We start from the raw sequence: 16,926 nt of genomic DNA, 5'->3' as shown, positions 1-16,926 counted from the left end.
TAAATGTTAGTTTTAATAGCTTCAAAATTTTGAATAATTTGGCAGATATTTTAAAAGTAATCAACTATCTTTCAGGAGGTGTTTGGCTTGAACTAGAAATATAATGATTTGCTCAAGAAGTCAGCATGTTCTTTAGTACTTGGTTATGTTTAGTCATTATGCAGCATTTAGATTTCATTTATTTTTCATAACTGATATTGTAATTATCAAGAGTTAAATATTGTAAACATAATTACAATTCTGTAAACTCTTAAAGAAAGTGCATAATCCTAAACTATTAAATATAATTTATGCACATTCACAGAAGTCTCTCTAAATCTAAGTTAACTACATTTTTGTGGGTATGGTCACATGGGGCTTAGCACAAAACAAAGGCGTTATTTGAGACACAGCATGGATGAGACATTCTAGACATGTGCATTTATCAAACACTATCCTCAGTGTTTTGTAATATTGTTCCACATTCCATGCATTATGATAACCCTTTCAAACTCACTTGACTCTCCATACATTGGATTAGCTGGTACACTGCTATGGTTATATTTCAATGTTTTAAAGAGCCCAATTTCTCTAGATTCTTTTAATTACTGGAGCCTCTCATCATTGGTATAATCTTAATAAACTACTTCTGGTCACTATTCACAGCCTTGAGGTCATTTATAAAGAAAGGAGACTAACAGTGGACACAATATTTCTACTCCACCCAAACCAGAGATTTGTATAGGTTTAGTATTTTTTTAAATTTTTGTACTCTATGCCCCTGATCATAAATTCTGGGATTCCTTCTTCATTTATCTATTTGAATTGATTTCTCTTTGTTTTATTAGTCCCAAAGTGATTACGTCTTTTTTAAAGGTTAAGTTTCATTTCAACTCCAATTTCTTTCATTCAGGTAAGAAACTCCAGTTTTTGCTGCAAAGCCCTTACTTTTTTGGAAATACGTATCCATATCATCTCATTATTCATATTGTATTGCTGCCTTATATGCCAATTTTTATTTGAAATTTATGAATTGTTCCTTTTATATTCCTTGCTGAAATTTCTTTCTCCTCAGTCCTTTTACTGTTCTCTCCCTTTGCAATTATAAAAACAAACCTAAACCAGTTTTGTATAAATCAAGTCATTATTGTTTCATAGACAAATGTATAGCAACTGACAGCAAATAAAGTGCTTGACTGGTTATCCATTTTGGTTAGGTGATGAATGTTGGCCAAGACATAACAGCTGGCTTCTCTTCTTCAAATAGTACTCTTTTACATCCACTTGAGTAGGCAGATATCTCTTTTGAAAGGCACTATTTCCATCGATACAGCACTCCCTCAGTACCACACTGAACTATCAGTCTGGTTTATTTGCGGAAGTCCTGGAGTGGGTCTTCAAAATACAATCCTCAGACACAGGGGCAACGGTCCTATCACTGACCCTAAACTGACTCTAAAAGAGATCACAATTTCAGCTAACACAGTCACTGATAGGCTAAGGAAGTTAAAGCAACACAAAACTGATCTGACAAGGAGTCACCAGCGCCAGTTTGAAATGCTAATTCGGTTTTTCTCTTCACAAACACAGCTGAATATTTTCTGTTTTTATTTCAGATTTTCAGTCAATTGCTCTTGATAAAGCAAGGCCGGACAGGCTACATACATTTCTTTAAAAATGTGGTTTGCACATAAAATCTGTTATGACCTTGTCACTCACTGCCTTTAAGAACTCATTATGAACAGCAGTTTATCAACAGAGGTAGTGACGAAGAATTGGAAAATAGCTAACATAACACCAATCTTTAAAAAGTGCAGAGGGACATCCCAGGGAATTACAGATCAGTGAGCCTAACAATGGTTGTATATAAATTATAAGGCATCCTGAAGATGGATACAATATGAAAAGGAGTGAGCACAGATTTATGGGTGGAATTGCTAGCCTAATAAATTTACTGGAATTCTTTGAGGAAAAGACAAAACTTGTTCATAAAAGCACTTTTGTGGAGGTGACTTACCTTCAGATTTCAGAAAGGCTTTTGATACCACGGCACACAAATGATTAGCCCACAAATTGGGAATGACATGGTATAGGAGACAAGCTTCTGAGGTGGACTCAAAATTGGCTGAACCAGAAAATGCAGAAAGTGCAGGAGAGGACAAACAAATTGATACTTAAATTAAGTATTAAGTGCTCAGAGGAGAGGCTGAAGAGCCTGCAACCGTTTACTCTGGAGAAAGTGGTTGTGAATGGAACTGCATCAACATAGTTAGCAATCATAGGATGCCACAGGAATAAGTGCTAAGGTATTTACATTGTTTATAAATGATCTGGAACTGGACAGAAATAAAGTTGTCTAAATTTGTAGAGGACACCAAATTGGAGAAAGGGAGAATTCAAACAAGAATGAAGGGCAAACTAAATAAAGGGAAGATGGGCTGCTAAGTTGTACAAATACAAGGTAATAACAGGCAAGAGAAATGAACAGCAGAAATCTAAATGATTCTAGGCTATTGGACACAACACAGGAAAGGGATCGTAGTAATTCAAAATAACCAAGAGCTAACTGGACCTTGGGAATGCACATAGAGGGATACAACACAAATTTCAGCAGAGGACAATGATCCTGTGCAAGGCATTGGTATAGCCATTGCAGCCATAGCTACAATACAGTTGACAAATCTAGTCACTTTACTCAGGAAGAATATTCAGGCACTGCAGGAGAGGACAACGAAACTGTTACCCATATTAAGTATCAGTATTAAGTGTTAGAGAGGTTAAAGAGCCGAAAACTGTTTGCTCTGGAGAAGAGTTGGGGAGTATTATTTAAAATCTTTATAGATTAGATGAATTTAATCTCACTTGCTATTGCCACAGACACTAAAAACAGAGCAGGCAGGCTCAAACTTAAAAAAGAATGGAGCACAAGAGAAGCAAAATTTACAGAGAGGACTGTGAATGTGAGAAACAAACTGGCATCAGAAGCCGATTTCATGGAATATGTAAAGACAACTGGATACATATTTGAAAGAAGGAGTGATTAGGAGGTATTATTTTTTGGGAATCAGCACAAGTGCAGCTTTTGCCAGTTCTGTACTTCCTTATATTGCTAACTACTGGAAAAGCTCTCTACTTCTCAGTAATTAAAACACTCTTCATTCTTCAGACTGCTACGTATCAAGAAATTACATTGCATTAACCAAGGAGAACCAGAACACAATTATTGCTGTACTGCGTCATTGTATAGAATTGTGCTTAGACTTATAGCACTGTCAGAATAACCACAAGAATCTAAGCGCAAGAGTAGCTTAGTACTTTCAGAACTTGAGCAGTCAACTCCAAAATCACAAGTACCAGAAACCATCAGTCAGACAAAAGCATATTACCATAAAGACATTGGCTCAAGTTTCGAGCTTTTTTTGATACATTAGAATGGATCAAAGGATCTAACACGCTTCTTCTATATCACATGTAATCTATTTCGTTATAAACTTCTGGTGGTCAAAGTGCCTGCATGATTCATCAACGCAAACTTCCTTTGACGTCTTTCTGGACACCTCTAATTAACTTCAACATGAAGGAAAAAGGAAGAAAGACTTACATTTATAAAGCACATTTCATGATCACTGGATACCTCAAAGCAGTTCACAGTCAATTAAGCACTTTTGAGGTGTAATCACTTTTGAACACAGCAACTCCCACAAACAGCAATGTGATAATGACCAGATAATCTGTTTTTGTGATGTTGAGTGAAGGATTAATATTGGCCAGGCCAGCAAGGATAAATCACTTGTGCTTCTTTGAAATAGTGCTTTGGGATGTTTTACATTCATCCAAGCAGGCAGATGAGGCCTCAGTTTAACATCTCATCCAAAAGATGGCACCTCTGACAATGCAGCACTCCCACAGTTCTGTGCTAGAGTGTCAGCTTTGAATTTTCAAGTTCTCAAGCCCGTAATATGGACTGAATTGATGAAAGAACTGATTAATTTTCAGCTGCATATTATGACTATAGTTATGTCTATTATGATGTGGGAATGTACATAACACACGATGGGATTAAGTCGGACTGGCCACTGCTGAGTTTGCTAGCTTGATCTTTATGGGGACACAACGTTAAGGGAGTGGAAAATAGTAATGGTCAATTTACCTTTGCAAGCAAGCATTTAAACAGAAATTGAATGTCTTAAAGAGAATATAGGCAATAAAATGATCAAAAAGCCTTTAAGGGGTCAGGAAGCAGTCCAATTGTGCCTGATTATCAAGGCATTCACATTAAGGAAATCCTGAGACTTCTTCTATTTTCATGGGGTCATCATTGTGGTCAGTGGAGTGAAAAGCCTTGAAACATTGTGAAGGCACACCTGTGCGATGCTTATCAAACATGTACAATATTTGGGGGTCCTGTAACAGTCAAAAAAGGCATTTTGAAACAATTTATAGGGACTCTGTTCATGAGGGCTTGCATCGTCTTTGACCACCTACAGAGGTGACCAGGCAGGGAGTTAACCAATCTCTGATCACCACAGGTTTTTTTTTAAAACACATGTACAGAGGGGCATAAGAAAGGTGTACATTTCCTTTGTCCTGTGATGTACAGCCAGACGTAGGCCAACATGTCAGAAGTTACATCTTTTTCCCTGGGCTCCTGATGAGCCCTCTGGGTGTGAACAGGGACTAGGGTACTGAGAGTATTGTTCAGGGAGCACATAACCTTTAGTCTCCTGGTTGAGTTAAAGGCACAAGGCCTGGGTGAAAGAGACCCAGTAGTTTTTAAGTGGATAAAGAGATTGAGGGGCAAGGCTGGGGACCGTGTGAAAGATTCAACTTTCTGGGTATCATTCAGACAACTGGATATAGAAACCTTCGATCTCATAATTCAGAGTAAGACAGGGAGCTAGATGAAAAAGGCCAGTTGTCCGCTAGTTTAAAAGGGTAAAACACAGATTGATTGAGGGTATTCAGTTTCTATGGGTATTTATAAAATGAAGACACAAGCGAATTGAAAGAAATCAATTTGTAAGTTTTATTTTTCATTGATGGGTGCTGAATGACGTTATTCGCTTGTTCATCAGCTATCAATGTGCTATTAATATCCTTGTAATAGTTCAAGAATTTTATAATCTTATATCTTTGCCGGTCTCATTACTTATTGTATTCAAGTCTGAACCCTTGTAACAGTTTACGTGTTAAAGCCCTGGAGTGGGACTTGAACCCTGAACCATGTGATTCAGAGGTGAGAGCGCTATCAACTGAGTCATGGTTGACATTGAAGGGCACCTTGGTCTTTTGGTACTATAGTACCAAAATCCTAAGTTACTTAGCCCTCACATGGGCACACACTGCCACTTAAGAGATTGTATGAAATCCTTTCATCTTTTCAGTTCATGTGTTTTCAACATTTATTGTCATCTGGTAATGTCAACATGCCTCTGATCAATTGAATTTGTCTAGTGACACTACTGCCTATTAGTGTTTTTAAGAGGGCTCAAATTCTCAACTGTTTTGTACATCTATGTAATCCAAATTTTCAATCATTTGTGTTCCTGAGTTGTCGCATTAAGAAAATAACTGGGACAAAAGGAGCAGTGTGGGGTGAATGCTTTTTTGAGTGAGAATTTTTTTTAAAAACGAAACAAAAGCCAAGACACCAATCCAGAGATGATACTGCTGAAGGATGTAGAAACTGAGCAGAGACCCATTTCTATTTCTAAATGGACATGGATCAACTTCTTGTTTCACATTTATATTAAATTGGTGGATGAAGGGAAAGGGAATGGAAGAGGGTGGGTTAACGCAATTAGAACTATTTACTTGCATGGAGAGCAAATGCCAATATGGACAGGGTGGGCCTCTGTGCTGTAATTTCTATGTACACACCAAACAATCACTGCAGGTACCACAAAAATATCATCATAATCACAATGTTTCTATCAGACAGTTCTTGATCCTCATCTATTTTACATAGAACTGCTACTTAGATAGAAACCACCTCAATAGCAGCACTAAATTGGCTTAATACTTCCAAAGTGTCAAATGCCTGTACATTTGAAAAGCTTTGAATATCCTTTAACGAAAACCAAACTGCAGTTGAATAAAAAAATGTAGGAAATTTGATGAGACGGAAGCAGGGAAAGCAAATGTGGTAATCTCATTTATGTGAAAGACAATGATAGAATAAGCTAAAGGGATACCTAGGAAACCGAATCGAAGGGAAAATATTAGAACACAGAAAGCAAGAGGTGATTAAAGCCAAATACATTAGAAATGAAGACATTCTGGAAAAAAGTGCAAGGGAATAGTATTGAGATAGTCAACTTGTTTGGAAGGGAAGACCAATCTGTCATGGCATACAATAAATGCCAAAAAATTCAGTATGTTATTTATTAGTTAATTCACATTTAATATTTGGGCAATAACACATTTAAATATAATTATAAATATTATTGATAATCCAACAGTTAAGTACATTAAAATGGCTCAAAAACCACATGCAGAATAACAACAAACTATGCACTGCAGCAGCAGCCAACAAAAATCAGGACAAATAAAAGATCTACTAATTTGAAATTCCTGTTCATGTATATCAATATAAGAGAGAACAGAAGAGAAAGTAAGCAAGGCTACCAGTATAATAACAATATTAGCACAAGAAGCTTCTCCAGTTTTCTATTTTGTCAGAATGTAGCTATCATATTTCATCACTCACATACCAAAATGAAAATAGGTTTACAGGACCAGAGGAAATCAGTGCAGTCCTTGCGGTGAGTAATAAACTTTCTTTTGAAATACATCTCATTATTTTCAATCATTTGTCAAAAAACACAATATGCAACACTTAGTATTTGTAAGAGCAGTCCTTCTCTCCCCTAACTCCTCTCCTTACAAACTATTCAGGTCTCTCTGTAGTTAGTCTACATGTACACTGTTTCTTGCTTCTACTCTCAGGCTGTAACAACAATTTTGAGACAGCTTTGATTCTGGCTTCCATTTCCAAATCATTGCTTACGTTGTATATAAATGATCCTTGCATTGACTCCTGTTCACATTTCGCTAATCACCATCTTTATTCTAATGCAAGTCTATACACAACTATCCTTTGCTTCCTCTAATTGAGCCAAGTTTGATCGATATCAGCAGCTCTCTCGGAGGTGCAAATTGGGAGGCCGAGTAACAAAAGAGAAAAATAAAGTAGATAGACAGGTAAGGAAGCAAAAATCGTTTAGACTCAAAAAACAAAACAGTTGCTGAGGAATGTAAAATAATTTTAATGAAACATAGCTAATCAAACTTAACCTATCTTGAAATAATATTTGAGAAGGGGATAAAATTTCTTCAGAAATTTGTCCTGGATAAGCAGAAGTATACATGATTGATTTTGCAGGTGTAATCCCCAGATGCACTGGTCTGGATCAGACTGCTCCTTCTCCAGAAACAACTAATTGCCCCAAATTCTTGCAGGTGAAAAGCAGACATGTGGACTGTATAACCATACCATTCTGGCCAACAATGCAGACTATTTATTCTGGACAGCCTGCAATTTTCAGGCCAATGATCATACAATGTCTGCTTCACTGGCTGACATATTACAATACAGAAAAAAAAACAAGCGTTTAAAAATATGTAGTCCGAAGGTTTATTAGAGATAAATTGCTTCCTTTGTACTGTGGCATGTGCTGCATTAATTTTTGAAATGCTGGACTGTTGCCACATCCACCACTTAGCAATTCCTCCATTCTTATTTCTTATGTTACCTTAAGCCCAAATTTTATTTCAGCAAATTCTAGAAAGGAGTCAAAGCCCAAACTTCCCTATACCTGTTTCTATGGAAATATGCTCTATTAAAAGAATAATTAGGTTTGTTGTTCTTTAAAGCTCAAAATGTTCACACACGTCATTAACATTTGGAGCAGTGATAACTTGTTCAACCAAAAAGGTCATACTAAGTCTTCATTATTCACTTACTAGAGTCCAATCACTGAAATGCTTAATTATTTAAATGTTCTGTTACATATTGTGAATATAAAACTAAAGAAGCCTAATAAAACCTATCTTCATGGAGCACAAACATACACATTTCCACTGGAATTGTTTTACAGCAATCATGAGCAGGATCTCTGGCTGATTTACAAACCTAGGGATGGTGTGGCCAAATGCAGCATCCAAACTGAGATCAGTTAACTGGGGCCCTGTAGGACTGCAAGGCTCAGAAATAGCAACCTTACCTCAACCAAAGAGCTGCATAAAGTACATGTTTATAAATAAAAAAGGTTACCAAATGTATCTATTTGATGAGAGGAGATATTTACAATCCAACAAATCCAAATGTACCTCTTGAACATCCATTTTGGAATCATGGGAGATACTTGCTTGGATAACATCTGGTGAAGACATCCCCTGCCAGCTGTGAAAACGGAGGCTGCCAACAGTATTCTTTTCACTCTCTTGTAACATTGCCAGGAGCAACATACAAGTCTAAAGTTGAAGATGACCTGAACTCCAAGTTTGATTATAGCAACGTAATCATTCTCAAAACTCCACAATTTCTACATCAAACTGAATCTATAGGCTACACTTGGTCTACCATTCCCAGCTGTCAATCAATCAGTACACCTTGCAGCATAATGAAGATTAGCTGAACTCCATTTTGAGAATTCAATTTCACCAATTAAGAAATTGTTCTGTTTCTCTTCTGCATGATCTGTTATTTCAGCTGTGTATAAAATGAGCAGAAAGTAATTTTGACAAAGCACTTATCTATCAGTTGTCACAAATAATTGGAGGGTATGTTCTCCAAAATTATTTCTGCTTTTCAAAAAGTAACATTTATAACATAGAAACAATCTCTAAACCAGGCAGGTGGCTGATCATATGGCAACAACTTTGAACTATTTATTAGCTACTTTCAGCATACCTTCTCCACATCAGCCTTTGTTACGTTGAGGTCATTATCCATTTTCTCAAAATGTTGTTGAGCTCGTTCTGCTTCTTTACAATCTCTCTCAAACCTCCTTTTGCTCTATTAGAAAACAAAACTTAGAATTAAGAGAAGCAATCCAAGTTAAGTAGAGCTCTGCCAGTTTTCAATATATGTATACTTTTTAATGCTAACAATTTAAATTGGAAACTGCTTTGCATATGACACAATGCATTTACCAATCTTATGGGATAACAGCTAATTCAGGATAGCGGAAGGAATAATCTTTCATCTATATTGTGAGCACCAGATTTCTCAATTTTCTTCTACTTCTTATTGAGTTCACTATACAAGGCAGATCCGACACACAACGCCATGACCTCCACCACGGGTTGGTCAAGGAGGCAAGTTCCAAATCCACTCTAGTTGGAATGAGGATTGAACCTGCGCTGTAGGCACCGATCTGATCCACACTAGCCATCCAGCCAACTGAGCCAACTGGTCTTCCCAAGGAGTCCGAGTTGCTGTGGCAACATACGCTTTTATATGCACTTTACTTCATATTATTTTATCTGTTATCTGTTTGCGCATTGTTGCACCTGCCCCGACCCCAACATCTCATCACCACTTTAAAAAAATGCGCAAAATTAGGTAATGAAGGATTCTCAGCTTCTGGGTAAAATTCATTAGGCATAACTTCCATTACAAAAATTAGGGTGTTATATGGAAACTGAATTTTATATAAGATCCACAAAGTCTGCACCAAAATCATTCACCCACAATCTTTAGCAGGAATAAAAAGATATTATGGCAATCCAGGCATCTCGAGTTAGTGAGCATAGAATGTTCTGACCAGAACAATGAGAACCATCAACTATAATTGTTAAATTAATTTTAAATCTAACTCTTAAGACAGTGGTGCAAAATAAAACAAGATAATTTTCAGTAACAATCAGGAATGATATATTGCTTAGTTACCAAGACAGCTGTATGCACCAAAATGTGAAATGTGGATCAGACTTACTGCCTCAAGTTGTTTCCAACAGCTTTCTATATGTTGCTGTGCCCTTCTCCCTTCTTGGAAATGCTGAAAGAGAACCAACGCACATTAATCTTTCTATAAAAAATGTTCTGGTTCCAAACAAGCAGTGGCACATAACCAATGGATTAATGCACTGTTTCAACTCCCTCTATGATTCTAAGTTGCACTTTCCTTTCAGGAGAATATCAGGTGGGAAAATCCATTTTAAAAAACTACTTTTAAATAATGTTGACAATTGTATAGCACAGGTACTTGCAATAATTTTTTCTGTAGCTTTTAGTAACTAGCTGCATTTTCTGATGTTCTAAAAGTATTAATGAAATTAAAGCATGTTTTTTCACCATTAAAACCTTCTTTGATTTATTAGTTTTCACCTAAGAATGTCTGTAAATCTCAAATGAATGCAGATTGCAAATCTGAAATATATTCTATTTTAAAAGAGTTGGTGAGTTCTTGATCTCAATTAGGTTTTCAACAAAATGCACTGAGTGGAGGAATAGCAGTTCATACACAAGAGAGAAAAATTTAGAGTGTCCACTGGCATATAAGTTCAGGTGACTATTTACACAGCAGCACTTTTGGACTTTTGGATACCATATTCCATTCTGGTAATGCCATTGAATGTCAAGGGGCAAAGGTTAGAGTCATAGGCCAGAATTTTCCCGTCGGCGAGCTGGAGGTGGGGCCTGCTCGCCGATGCAAAAATGACGCGGGATGATGTCGGGGGGAACCCCCAATGTCATCCCGGTCCATTTAAATATTCAGGAAGGCGAGCAGACAGTGAAATCAGCTGTCCGCCCGCCAACCTGTCAATGGCCGAGTGAGGACATTGAAAGGATAATTAAGATAATTATAGACCCTGCCCGTCCAACCTTAAGGCTGGCAGGCAGGCCAGGAGCCCCAGTGGGCTTCTGAAAAAACATGAAACCTCATCCACCGGCGGGATGAGGTTTCATGTCCGTTTTTAAAAACTTTAATAAAGTTTCTGTACTTCTTACTAGCATGTCCCGTCTCATGTGACATTGACACATGAGGGGGACATGTTAATAATTTTGTAATTTTTCTATTTTTAAAGTTTTTAGACTGTCAGCACTCTCCCTGAGACAGCACTTAGTCTCAGGGAGCAGCGCGCTCTTTCGTGTGCATGAGCGAAAGAGTGCACTTTGACAGTTGGGGAATCCCTCCCCCCCGTGCACAAGAAGCACATAGCGCTTCCCATCAGGCAGCCCACTGGGCTGGCCAATTGAAAATGGGAGCAGGCCCCATTTCGGTGGCGGGGGTCGCTGCCCGCCCACCGTCGAAGCCAGTGGGGACCGCACACCCACCAAGGGCAAAATTCTGCCCATTGAGTCATAGAGGTCTACAGCACAGAAAAAGGCTCTTTAGCCCATCAAGTCTGCGCTGGTCAAACAAATACCTAACTATTCTAATCCTATTTTTCAGCACTAAGCCCATAGCCTTGTATGCCATGGCGTCACAAGTGCACATCCAAATGCTTCTTAAATGTTATGAGGGTTTCTGCCTCTACCATCCTTTCAGGCAGTGAGTTCCAGATTCCCACCACCCTCTGGGTGAAAAAATTCCTCCTCACTTCTCCTGTAAACCTCCTGCCCCTCACCTTAAATCTATGCCCCCTGGTTATTGACCTCCATCAAGGGGAAAAGTTCCTTCCTGTCTACCCTATCTATGCCCCTCATAATTCTGTACACCTCAATCATGTCCCCCCTTAATCTCCTCTGCTCCAGGGAAAATAACCCCAGTCTATCCAATCTCTCCTCATAACTAAAACTCTCCAGCCCAGGCAAGATCCTGGTAAATCTCGTCTGCACTCTCTCTTGTGCAATCACATCCTTCCTATAATGCGGATTCCAGAGCTGCATGCAATACTCTATCTGTGGTCTAACTACAGTTCCAGCATAACCTCCCTGCTCTTAAATTCAATGCCTCAGCTGATAAAGGCAAGTATCCCATATGCCTTCTTAACCACCCTATCTACCTGTCCTGCTACCTTAAGGGACTGGTGAACATGCACACCAAGGTCCCTCTGATCCTTGGTACTTCCGAGGGTCCTACCATTCATCGTGTATTCCTGTGCCTTGTTTGTTCTGCCCAAGTGCATCACCTCACACTTGTCCGGATTAAATTCCACTTGTCATTGATCAGCCCAACTGACCAGCCCGTCTATATCCTCCTGTAATCTAAGGCTATCCTCCTCATTATTTACCACCCCATCAATTTTCGTGTTATCTGTGAACTTACTGATCAACCCTCCTTCATTCAAGTCTAAATCGTTTATATATACCACAAACAGCAAGGGACCCAACACCGATCCCTGTGGAACCCCACTGGACACAAGTATCCAGTCACAAAAACACCCCTTGACCATCACCCTTTGTTTCCTGCCACTCAGCCAATTCTGGATCTAATTTGCCAAACTGCCTTGGATCCCATGGGCTCTTACCTTCTTTATCAGTCTCCCATGTGGGACCTTATCAAAAGCCTTGCTGAAGTCCAAGTAGACTACGTCAAATGCATTGCCCTCATCTACACACCTGGTCACCTCTTCGAAAAATTCAATCAAATTGGTCAGACATGACCTCCCCTTAACAAAACCATAGTGACTGTTCTTGATTAATCTCTGCCTCTCCAAGTATAGATTAATTCTGTCCCTCAGAATTGCTTCCAATAGTTTCCCCACCACTGAGGTTAGACTGACTGGCCTGTTGTTCCCTGGTTTATCCCTTGCTTCCTTGTTGAATAACGGTACCACATTGGCTGTCTTCCAGTCCTCTTGCACCTCTCCGATGGCCAAGAGAGGTATTGAAAATTATTGCCAGCGCCTCTGTTATCTCCTTCCTTGCCTCATTCAACAGCCTGGGTTAGATTCTCTCTTGTTGGAGATGGTCATTGCCTGGCACTTGTGTGGTGCAAATGTTACTTGCCATTCAGCCTAAGCGTGAATATGTGCAGGTCTTGCTGCATATGGACATGGATTGCTTCAGTATCTGAGGAGTCGCAAATGATGAACATTGTGCAATCATCAGCGAACATGCCCACTTCTGATCTTATGATAGAGGGTAGGTAATTGACCAAGCAGTTAAAAGTAGTTGGGCCTAGGGCACTAGTTTTATAGTTGACAGAAAAACACTCAAATATTTGCTAATAAGTCACAAATCTTCCACGTTCTATTATTGACACTTTTATGGATAATGGTTATTATAACAAACCAATTAGAAGGAATATTTACAGTTCTAACAAACCGAAGGCTGGAAGTTGGATTTAATTCATCTCTATGGAGGAGACGTTCATCTACTTTGCAATGACTCAGGGCATCCTGAGTGAACCCTTAAACAATGCCTAGTCGAAGGTCCTACATGAAAAATCAAACAGAAGAGGGCAGGGGTTGGCCACCATGGCGCATATCTGTTGGACTTATATCAAACACAAAGATCATGCAGCTGATTCACCACTTACAGGACAGTAAGGTGACACCTTGACTAAATGTTGACTTGATTTTGGCTTTACCTCCTTGCAGCAAGTAGATTTTTTTCTGGAGACAAGCTGCTCTTAGAAATAGGAAGATTTGCAGTACATTCAGCCCATCATGTCATGCCAGCTGAAAGAGAGCTATACACCCTGATCCCACCATCCAGCTTTTGGTCTGTAGCCCTATAGGTTGTGGCACCTTAATTGTATATCCAAGTATTTTTATTAAAATGGGATGAGGGTACCTGCCTCTACCACTTTTTCAGCAGTGAATTCTAGACCCCAGCACCCTAAGGGTAAAATGAATTACTCAACTCGCTTCTAATCTTTCACCAATTACTTTAAATCTATGCCCCCTGGTTATTGACCTCTCTGCTAATGAAAATGGGTCCTTCCTATTCACTGTATCTAGGCCCATTTCATAAATTTCAATCAAATCTCCCGTCAGCCTTTCCTGTTCCAAAGCAAACAACCTCAGTTTATCCAATCTTATTTGCACTACTCTTGCTGTAGCCTAACTCGTATTTTATACAATTCTCCCATAACCTCCCCACCCTCATATTCTATACCTAAACCAATAAAGGGAAGTGTCCCGTATGCCTTCTTAACTACTTTATCTACTTGCCCAGCTACCTTTAGGGGTCTGTGGACATTCACGCCATGGTCCTTCTGTTCCTCTAAACTTCTCGGAATCCTACCGTTTATTTGTGTATTCCCTTGCCTTGTTTGTTCTCCCCAAATGCATTTCCTCACACATGGCTAGATTGAACTTCATTTCCAACTTATCTGACCACCTGATGAGTCCATTGATATTTTTATGCAGTCTACAGTGTTCTCTCTCAACCATATGGCCAATTTTGATATCATTTGAAAACTTCATAACCATGCCACCTACATTTAAACCTAAATCATTGATATATATAAATATATCTCTAAAATAGCCTATCACAAAAGAATATATAACCTCTCAGCCTGGTTCATAATTGGTTGACCAATCTGTCATTTGAATATTGTCAACCTTTAAGGGCACCAACAGAGCTGGCAGCCATCCAGCTTTAATGCACAAGAGGAGGTATTACCTCCTTCACTATTTGTTTAAGCATTTTGTGGCTAACTTTCAATGCTGAAAATTTGGTTTTCATATTGCTGGTTATTTTTGCTCAGGCTACACAATTCATGATTCTTTCCATGAATTTTGAAACAGCAGGATTGACATTACTTTCATTATAACCTACATTACAACAATGGCCATGCTTCAAAAAGTACTCCATTAGCTGTAATGGGTTTGGGAGCACCCTGAGGTCATGAAAAGGGCTATTAAATGCAATTCTTCATTCTTTATGATTGTTTGTTACAGCAGTTTGTACTTTGTGAATTAATATTGTCCATTGTCTTAAAAATTTGAAAATGAAAATGTAAAAAGAACAGTCTTCCCAAACTGATACTGGATGTATAATAAGTGTACGGGTGGTAAAGTCAGCCTTTTCTTTCAAATATTTCAATCTTAAAAGCATGATGGCAAGACTCCTACTGTTATGGCAAATGGCCATAACCCTAACAACTAAACAACGATGAACATTCACAAAAAATGTGATAAGTAGTCAAGCCTTTAAGTATAGCTCATCATTATAATAAGGCTCACTGACAGAGGGATATTTTGCGGTAAAGTTATCGGACCTTGTCTCCTGACTGTGGAACATCACTCCGTTGTGAACTTCATTAGAATGTGTGGCTTACTTGACTCACAGAACTCCATTGTTCTTTTTTGTTCCTTCTTTTAATTTTTTTTCATTGCCAGTTCTCTCCCTAATGGTTGCTGGCATATAGTGCCGCTGATGGCAGGCAACAGCACTATAGAACAATACAACCAAATCTAATGCCACCTCCAACTTCCATCCACAAGTGAAACACTTTCCAGCAAAGGTTGCTGGATAGCAACCAGGAATAGCAATACATCTAATTTCTTCCTTTCTAAACCCAGGTTTGTGGCACCCAACCACTCTCTAGGACAAGACCAAGTAACTCGAACTAGAATGAGAATTGAATTTGGGAGAATTGAACTTCACCTGCACCATGCTGGGATGAGTGGTATAACTAGGGTGGTACAGAGGGCTTTAATCTAAATAGTGAAGGATCAAGTTTGGGAAGATGTGATAAATTAACTAAGGATGACAAGGCAAGAAAGCAAAGTAGGGATAAGGGAAATGATGATCAGAGTGTGGCAGAAAGGGACAAGGTGTACAAACCTAAGAGTGCACCAGCAGATAAGGCGAGAGGTTACAAAAAAAAGACAGAACTAAAGCTCTGTATGTGAATGTACGTAGCATTCATAACAAAATAGATGAATTCTCAGCACAAATAGAAATAAATATGATGATCTGATAGCCATTACAGGGACATGGCTGCAGGATAACAAAGATTGAAACCTCAATATTCAAGGGAACAGGATATTTAGGAAGGACTAGGAGCTAGGTAAAGACGGAGGGGTAGCTCTGTTAATTAAGGATGACATTGGTACAACCCAAGATTCAAAGTGATTAACTCAGCAGTAAGGTTCCATTACAAATTATGCTATTATAAATTAAACTAAAAATTCTTGCAAGCTATTGACAGTGAAAGAAATCTAGCTACTGAATTTTTAAATACACTTTCAGATTTTAGTAAATCTTCCAGTTTTTATCCAATATTCTCTGCCCCACAGCTGAAGCAGTTCACTTATTATTGGACTATTCTTTCACAAGCATTCTTTCAAAGTGTCTTTTCTGGTGCCATGCCTATTTAGCCGTTCTTTGTGTGAGAGCTTCAAAAGTAGCTGTTGGCAAATAATTTGACCAGAGCCAAAACTGATCCAGTCTTTAATTAGATATCCATGCACACGTTTCCAGCAGGGGTACACTGGCTGGTATTTTTCTTCTGTGATCCAAGGGTGTTGAGGCCAATTATACTGATTCTGTTTCCATCCAGCTACACAAAACAGGGTGAAAAGTTCAGTTACTCAATAAACCACTAAGAGAAGTATCCCTTTTTAAAAATGTGAATATAAAGGGTGGAATCGTCCCAGATTTGCACTAATTGTGGTAGCTGGCAGCGGTGGCAGGTTTTCATGCCTTATTGTCCCAAACCTGCCACGTTATTTATGCACACCCGGGAAACACACTGTTTCCATGGTGGGCGGGCTATCTTCCACCCGCCTGCCATCACCCCACCGCTGCATCACGCCAGCACCATATTTAAAGTCCAGCCGCTAGCACACATTCCAGTGCTTTCAGACCACCACTGCTGCAAAAAAGATATTGCCCTGAAACTGAAGACGACTGCAGCCCCAGGTTCAGCGACACGTCTCTCAAATGCCTTTTGGTTGCCGTGGAGACCCGTTAGGATGTCCTCTGCCCCCACTCTGGCTGCAGGATGGGCAGCAACAGCACTAACCCAGCTTGGGAAGCGGTGGTCAAAGCCAATGCCTTTCAAGAGAGGACAGCTACCCAGTGCTAAAAGAGGATGA

The 16,926-nt window shown here is 39.0% G+C and overlaps 1 protein-coding gene across 5 annotated transcripts in view; it reads right to left on the bottom strand.

Annotated features, from left to right (window-relative positions):
- LOC121281570 (formin-binding protein 1) overlaps window positions 1–16,926 on the bottom strand; it is a 274,207-nt gene that overhangs the window by 115,863 nt on the left and 141,418 nt on the right. For all 5 annotated transcript variants that reach the window (XM_041194555.1, XM_041194557.1, XM_041194556.1 and 2 more), the window contains exons 5-6: window positions 9,921–9,983; window positions 8,894–8,998 (exon numbers count right to left, since the gene is read on the bottom strand). In XM_041194555.1, coding sequence (XP_041050489.1) covers window positions 8,894–8,998; window positions 9,921–9,983 — 168 coding nt within the window. The remainder of the gene's footprint in view (window positions 1–8,893; window positions 8,999–9,920; window positions 9,984–16,926) is intronic.

The sequence above is a fragment of the Carcharodon carcharias genome, chromosome 8 (genome assembly GCF_017639515.1).
Source record: "Carcharodon carcharias isolate sCarCar2 chromosome 8, sCarCar2.pri, whole genome shotgun sequence".
In the NCBI taxonomy this organism is placed as follows: domain Eukaryota; kingdom Metazoa; phylum Chordata; class Chondrichthyes; order Lamniformes; family Lamnidae; genus Carcharodon; species Carcharodon carcharias.
This window is presented reverse-complemented; position numbering and strand designations above follow the sequence as displayed.